Below are 8,295 nucleotides of genomic sequence, written 5' to 3' on the forward strand. Positions count from 1 at the left end.
ATTATTGAATGTTACTATTCTCGTGCGTTTGGAAATATGGGTAAAGATGTGATAAACCACGTCCAATCTAGCTTCTATGTGTTTTTGCTGATGTGGAGTGAATTATGTTCCAAAATTCGTTCCAAACACCTGTCTAAGGAATTAATATTAGAAAGTTATTATTAGAAATTATGTGCTGGTGCATTGGTGAAGATAATAGCAAGCTTTTATTGAAAAATATTTTATAAAAGCATTTTACTTTGATTTCTTAACTAGAGTTTTAATATTAATAACATTCTTTTGTAATTGTTTTTTTCAAATAAATCTCAACTAAACACGAGTAGGTCAGGTATTGCTACACGCTCCATTTGTTTTGCTTGTCCACCCTCCACAACATAACATATGTAATTTTCATTATCCTTCTATATTTGGTTTACGGATTTTATCATCCGTAAGTCAATTACATAGCCATGCCGGTCATGCCGGGATAGCGAAAAAGGCGGAATAGCAGGTTTTTTGTGTTTTTTGCGCAGTAGGTGTTGGGCTGACCCGACCCAATCCTATCCGATATTGTATTGCAAAAGTGCAGCGGGGAGAACGCACAGCATAGAACAGAGCAGCACGACCCCGCACACACTAGCCCAATTTGTATGTGACTCATACAATCCTTTTAAAAAAAATTCAAAAGTATGTTTTACGAATTAATTTAAAATTAATAGTTCAAGTAGAAATCAAAACTGTAACTTTGAGTTATTAATAAATCAATATGTTATAAAATAATTAATATCATTATATATAATACTAAATTTTATAATGTATATTTAATGCACATGTAAATTTACATAATAAATTTTGTGACAATTAATTTTGATCTAATAATTAATTTGTTTACATATATGAATGGTAAATTAAACCTATGATTTTTATTTAAAATTTATATATATATATATATATATATATATATATAAATACATTATTATATCAAAATTAATTGTAATAAGATCAAAAAATATATTAGTAGATTTATGTTGATAATGTATTTTTTTACATATATAAATTTTTATTAAATCTATGATTTTTATTTATAATTTATATATGTAAATAAATTAATCATTAGATCAAAATTAATTGTCACAAAATTTATTATATAAATAAACATGTGCATTAAATATGGATTAGAAATTTTAGAGTTAACTCTGTTGATTAAAATGTTATACTAATAATTCAAAAGTCATATGTTTGATTCCTACTTGGATAATTAATTTTAAATTAATTCGTAAAACATATTTTTGAAGAAAAAAATTAAAAAAAAATTCATATGAGCCACATATACGGATTGGACTGATATGTAATTAACTTAGAAATTATAAATCCGTAAATCAATTATGAAAAAAATAATATGAAAATTACATTGTTATGCTAAATATACAAGCAAAACAACTCCCGAGTAAGTCCCGTGCCGGAAGATACAAGTGCAACATAAACAGGTTCACGGATGACAGCTGTAAAAGTTCTGGACTCTTGATCTAAAACTGTGGTCCAGGATTATTAGCATTTAAAGGGGTATCCCCAGAATGAACACCTCTGATATAAAACTATATGAAACACAATTCTGGCATCGAGTGAGCACAGCAGCACAGTAATAGAAATGTAGATCACGACTAAACACAAGAAACCCAAGACAGCAATGTCATGAAACTCTCAATGAGTATTACAATGCGGAATGGTTATTGGCCATTACAATCTCCAAAGCATGCATGATACTCTAGATTGATCCCCGAATTCTTTCCAACGTTTGATGCAAATAAATGCATATTTAAACATTATTCAAATTTTTAAGCCATTTGAATTGGAGTAGTGTCTGTTACACTCATTTGAACAATTTATTCAAAATATCTTTTTTATCGCATCAAAATAAAATTTACTTACGAGAGTGTCATACAAGAGAGACATAAGAAAGTGAAAAAAAGACACTAACATTAGGTGTGGACCATGTTGAGTGATTACCCTATACCCTACCTCCTCCTGAGAAGGGATGGAGCCAAAGTATTCTGGAATGAGATGTTAACACACTTGGAATTAAAAAAGAGTTTCTACCGTATTGTTAAGGTTGTTCACTCATGGCTCCATACAGTACCCGGACTCCTGAAAAAGCTCTTCGATGTTGTTTTGAAAAGGGCTTCTCGAGAAAAGGGTTACCACTTTTCCTCTCCAAAGATTCCACTTTTCTGATTTCTTTCGCCTTTCCTTTCGTCCTTTTAGTGTCCCTCGGGTTCCCTCAACTCACCTCAGCCCTCAGCTAATAATATATTTTAACCCTCCCAACTCCTTCCATTTGAACTCTAATCAAAACCCTCCAAGGTTTGATCTCAAAATAAACAATGGAAAACTCTTCACCCCTTCCTCTTTCTAAACACAACAGAGATCTCCTTTTATCTGCTTTATAACTCCCATCTGGTCATCCTTCGCAAAAAGAATTTCAGAATGAGAATGTGTCACCACTCTTTTGCCTTCACCATCTCAATGTCCTTTTCTAATTATCTTTATCTTGCTCCTTAGAAGAAGAACCTCACACTACAGAGCTCAAGCACCCCACCCCCAAGTAATCCTCTTTGTCCTTGTTTCTGCATTATATTTATTCATTATTTATTTTCCAATTGCTTCATCAATCTACCATTTCAACATAGCAGGTGGTCAAAATGTCAACTATGCCAATGTATCAACAGCAACAAGAACAACCTCCTCCGATGAGTGTGACACAACATTCACCACATGAGTCCATTGGTCCCGTGATTGGGGTTCTGGTCGTGGTTATTGTGTTAGGCGTAATTGCTGTTATGATTGGAAGGCTTTGTTCAGGAAGAAGAATCATGGGGCATGGTCAATACGATGTAGAAAGGTGGGCAGAGAGAAAATGTTCATCTTGCATTGATGGCAGAATTAACCTCTCACTTCCCACAAGAGCCAGTGAGTCAAGCAACTCAGTTCCTGAAACACCCATCCACACTTGTCAAGAAACCAAGCGACCAGAACAATCTTCTCAGACATCGCCACCTAACCTTTGATTTCCATCTGGGTGTCTTTTTAAAGAAAATATTGTTGTCTTGTGTTATTGTTTCAATTTTCGTTCTTCTTTTGTTTTTCCCTTTTTGTCCTATCGAATCACCCTCTTCAGGTAGTTACCAAAATTTAGTCTTCAGATGTAATTTCTATCTGTAATATATAAGGCTGCACTATCTACTCAATCATGCAGTATCCCACTATCCCAGGCTTCACTGTCACTTTACAGAGGTCGTTTAACACTTTAGTTATGTACCTTACAATATATTATTGGTCACATTCTCACAGCCTCCCAAGTATTCTTGTTTCGTTATTATTAAACTGCTGCTTAATGACATGGATTAGCAAAACTTTTATTATGTGAAGAATTTTACTAATAAAATGTGATAAGCAGACAAGAATCAAGATAAATTAAATATTTAACAGTCTTATATTAAATAAATTTCTTGCAAGTTGCAAGTTTTATATCATATCTTTTTTAACACGTTGATAACTTGTTATGAGATGGCACAACAAATTTTGACCCATGCTTTGACTAGGTGGTTCTTCAAGAGTTCTATTCCTCTCGCAAAGGAGGAGCTTGGTGAAACATGATAATAGTAGAATGACAATTTAAATGGGTAGAAGAAGTAACAATATAAATGGATATACCGTATCACCCTAAGAAAGGCTTATTTGTGCAAATAGATGAGTGTGAATATAAATGTTTTTCTTATTAGCTACTATGATACCAAAAGTTTTTTCATTTATTCAGACTGCTATCTGAAAATGAATCTCATCTGTGGCAATGCCGGTATGGTCACTTAAGCTATAAGGGATTGAGAGAGAACACTTTTTTATAAGATGGTAAATGGGCTGCCTTCACTCAAAGAAGCTTTAGCACACAAAGATTCTATCCTAAGAAAAGTTTATGGAGCCCATCAAACAAGCTACAACTCGTGCAAGCAAATATATGCAAGTATATTAAATCATAATCAAATAGCAACAAGAGGTACATTCTAAGTTTTATTGATGATTTCACTTGTAAAACGTAGAGTTCTTCTTACATGAAAAAATAGAGGATTTTGCCATGTTTAGAAATTTTAAATCATGTGTTCTAAAAGAGACTAGTACATATATTGCTTCTTTGAGGACAGATCAAGGTGGTGAATTCACCTCAAACGAGTTTGCAAAGATCAAGGCATAAGTAGACAATGACGGCAACTTATATAGGGTGTTTGGTTTGGTGCTAAAAAACCATGGTGAGTGCAAAATCATGATGATTTCATTACAGAAGCAATTATTTGTTGTTTTCATAAATCGTGATGAGTTCAACTCACCACCAATCTAAACACACAATTTATACTCCTTGGCAAAGGAGGAAGAAAAAATAAAAATAAAACGATAATGAATATTGTGCTATATATTGATTGAGAAGCAACTTCATAAAATGTTTTAGTCTGAAGTTGTAAAATAAAGTGGAAATATCCTTAATAGATGTCCTATTATGGATGTGCAAAACAAAACTCATTTTGATTTTAGAGTATTTTTGTCATTTCATAAACATACATTTTTCTTTTGTTTTATTTTTTTCAATCAAATACAGGAATAAAAAAACACCTTTATTTTCTTTTTCTTCTATTTTTTTCCTATCATATAACTGAAAAGTTATCTCATTTTTTTTCCACTTTCTTTTCTTGTAACCAAACATAGTGTTGACAGTTGAGTTTGTAAGTGATCAACGGTTACCAACCCATATTACTAGTTCGCTTCGGGGGAAAAAAAAAACATATTACTAGACTTAGACAGTGTCAAGAAGAAAAAGAAAAGTCTAAGACAGTGTGAAAGGACTGCAGTTGTCGTATGGCGACCTTAATACCCAATTTGGTGCATTTTTGCCAAACTACTCTTCCAGATACGTCTCACCTCAGAATGATCTTAGCTAGCAAAATCCATTTTTTGTATATTGGTTTCTTCTCGTCACTGGATTTTTGTATGCGTATTTTTTACCTAATAAGAGTGGTATAAAAGTTTTTCGTTTATCTCTTTTGAAGAATTGAGAGCATTTAAAATTTAACCATCAATAAAAAAGATAAGAATAAATGAACAGAGTCAATAGGAGCATGTGGACTTCTAAATATGAAAATGTACTAGATTCTTATATTTTCTGTTCCGTGTACCCACCACTGCTATTCAACCCAAGTCATAAAAGTTCAAGTCACACATACCGACCCGTGTGCGAAAATAACAGAATTGAGTTGAAATTCGAAGCCAATATATTGGTTTATTAATGTTGAATCATGTTATATAAACACCTGCAACCAGCATCGGTTACTACCACCGAATCAGATAATCAAGCAGAAGCAGATGGATGCCACTAGAATTTTGGCACAAGGAGTATTTGTGTTCCTTGTTATTACGTGTGTGGGAGCCGAGAGCGAGCCCAGAACCATTTTGGTTGGAGACTCTCAAGGTTGGCAAGCCGGCACTAACTACACCCAATGGGCCATCCAAAATAGCCCCTTCCACATCAATGACACACTTCGTAAGTACTAAGTACCACCATCAATATCAATTTACTAATTTTTTTTCACCAAATTTTAGTGATTATTTGGTAGCACTAAGTACTCTCATTAGTATCAATTTACTAGCTACTAGCAATTTTGCAAATTTGCTATCCAACTTGATTGATCATTAGTCAAAATTATGGTCACAGTATATTCCTAAATTTTTTCTATTTTTAATTTCTTAATCAATGATGAATTTTCTTGAGACATTCATTCACATTTTTTGTAGTGTTACGTTTGAGGTCAAAGTAATTTTGTCAACAGATTAAATTATTGTTGACGTTTATTTTGTTTTTATCCATTGATTTACACTGGAACATACGTCGCAACATTTCTAACCGCAAATCAAATATACACTAATTAAGCATATAATATATAGTTTTGGATGATTGATGGGTTGATTTTGGGAGGTGCAGTGTTCAAGTATCCAGGGAATTCCACGACGCTGGCTCAGAGTGTGTACTTACTACCAAACCAGTGGAGCTACATAACGTGCGAATTCAGAGGGGCAAAGCTGCTGGGTAACGCAACTGAGGGTGATGGTGAGGGCTTTAAGGTTGAACTTAATCAGTTGAAACCTTATTACTTTGCCTCTGCGGAAGGCAACTTTTATGACTGCATTGCTGGCCTTTCAAAGTTCATTGCTGTGCCATCAACAAGCTCTGGCTGAATCCTTAATTTCTCATCCTTTGCACCAACAAATTAAGTAATTTGCATCTGACACTATTGAATTCCAAAATTAAATAAATGGATCCGGGATCCTCATCAGCCAAACATTGTACGGGTGTTATGCTATGTTAATGCACCCTTGGTCCTAGTATATTTTCCTTTTTTAGTATGATGTATTATTTTTGTCTCGTGTTCAATAAAACTGCATTTGGTTTGGTATTCTTCGTTTTTCGGTTTAGGCTCAATTAGTCAATTGTCTTCAGGGCTGCTTTGAAATATTGAGAAGTCATCGTTTGGGAGTGTTACTTGTGCATCCAGCATTTTTTGCTAGGACACCCAGCATGTAGGGTGAAATGATAAAATGTCCTTCACCCTAATAATATAAATAAAGTTACAGTTTCATTCGTACGGCATGCATCCTTCTTCTTCCTCTTTCTACAGTCTTCTTCTTCCTCTTCCTATTCCAACGGCTCTTTGTCTTCCTCTTCTTACGGCGGTTCGTCTTCCTCTTCCTATAGTGCTTCTTCTTCGTCTTCCTCTTCCTACGGCGCTTCTTCTTCCTGTCACCGTTCGTGTTCGTGATTGTTCCTTGTGGTTCTTCTTCTTCCTCCACTTCATCCGCCGCTGTGATTCTTCTTCTTCCTCTTCAACAAAAAATGACATTTTTCTGAAAAAATCTCATACGTATCATCAATCCGTATGATTCATACGGATCGGCAATTCGTATGAATCACATGGATTGGCAATCCGTATGTGTCATACGGATCGATAATCCGTATGATTGATCCGTATGGTTGATCTGTATGTGCATATCATTTTTTTTTGTTTACCTCTCCTTTTTCGACGACAAAAACTGACCAAAAATTATCGTATACTCCTTACAAACGCACGTACACCACCGGAGACCAAATATGTTTCCAAACCGCCCTTAATGGAAGCAAGTTACACTAAGTGATAGAAATTTTGCGGAAAAAAAATGGCACTGCAAAAATAAAAAATAAAAACCTTGCTACTATTTATAACAAAAAATATCATAAGGATATTTTCAACATTTTGAAAAATTGTTGGGTGCCCCAACAAAAATGCTGGGAGCCCCAAGCATTTTCCATTGTTTGGGCATACAGCCAGCCCAATGTTTGTTTGTTTGGTCTGACCAACTATGGGTCATCCTTTACCACACGACACTTTCACTAATAGGGATGTGGAAATAGTTTATTCCAATTGAATCGAATTGTAACTGAATTTAAATTTAATTTATTTTTTCTTAAACTAGTTTTAAAAAAATAAGTGTATTATTTTATAAAATTAATTTGGTTAACCAAATTATTTCTATAATTACCAAACTGATTTTCATTTAAATATTTTTTCATTTTAAAAAAATAGTTCAAATATTAGTTAAAAAATCAGTTCAAAATTGATTCGACTTTTAAAATCAATTTAAAATTGATTAAAAACTAATTCAGTTTAAAATTAATTTTTAAATTAATTTGATTTTGAATTAGTCTTTAATTCAGTTTGACATTTTAGATACAAAATCAAACTGGTTAAAACCGTTCAAAACCAGTTTGTTTCAGTTTTTTTACCGAATTATTTTTTACACGTACCCCTAACAGTGACATGGATGGTGCAGACCTTGTTTGTATTATAATTTGGTTGCTCATCGATAATATTACATAATGACTTATATACCCCTTATTTTTGGTGACTAATAACGCTCATACCCTTGTACTTGGAAAACTGTTCTTCTTATGTTTGAATTGAAATTAGAAATATTATATATGTTTTTTAATGTAAATTTAATTAATAGAAATAAAATAAGAATCGTTATTCTTTGATAGAATCACTTTTATCTAAATAAAAATATTTTTTCACCTGAAAATCAAATATGCATTTGATCGGTAAAAAGAAGTTATAATGGCCTACTGAAAGACGCCCTAAGTCAACCTTGGATTTGATTGCGTAACCCAAAAAATTCCTCTCCGGCTAGTATGGTTGCGCGTTTTTCTACTTAGTTTTACTGTTTTAAATTTTGATTGTGGAA

General features: G+C 33.2%; 1 protein-coding gene and 1 long non-coding RNA gene across 2 annotated transcripts; both read left to right on the forward strand.

The window, feature by feature from the left end:
* Nucleotides 1-1,974: 1,974 nt before the first annotated feature.
* LOC114414695 lies at nucleotides 1,975-3,329 on the forward strand. The gene is made up of 2 exons (XR_003667250.1): nucleotides 1,975-2,581; nucleotides 2,670-3,329. It is a non-coding gene; the product is annotated as an uncharacterized LOC114414695 (long non-coding RNA).
* Nucleotides 3,330-5,342: 2,013 nt separating this feature from the next.
* Nucleotides 5,343-6,475, forward strand: LOC114414696. The gene is made up of 2 exons (XM_028379059.1): nucleotides 5,343-5,563; nucleotides 6,002-6,475. The coding sequence occupies exons 1-2, from the start codon at nucleotides 5,386-5,388 to the stop codon at nucleotides 6,253-6,255; spliced, it is 432 nt and encodes a 143-aa protein (XP_028234860.1). The 5' UTR covers nucleotides 5,343-5,385; the 3' UTR covers nucleotides 6,256-6,475.
* The last annotated feature ends 1,820 nt before the right edge of the window (nucleotides 6,476-8,295 follow it).

This window comes from Glycine soja, chromosome 6 (genome assembly GCF_004193775.1).
Source record: "Glycine soja cultivar W05 chromosome 6, ASM419377v2, whole genome shotgun sequence".
NCBI classification, from domain to species: domain Eukaryota; kingdom Viridiplantae; phylum Streptophyta; class Magnoliopsida; order Fabales; family Fabaceae; genus Glycine; species Glycine soja.

Excerpts from the sequence above, each read along its gene's own strand:
- LOC114414696 (XM_028379059.1), top strand. The coding sequence starts at position 5,386 with ATGGATGCCACTAGAATTTTGGCACAAGGAGTATTTGTGTTCCTTGTT. Across the intron at positions 5,564-6,001 it reads CCACATCAATGACACACTTC|TGTTCAAGTATCCAGGGAAT; the intron begins GTAAGTACTAAG and ends TGGGAGGTGCAG.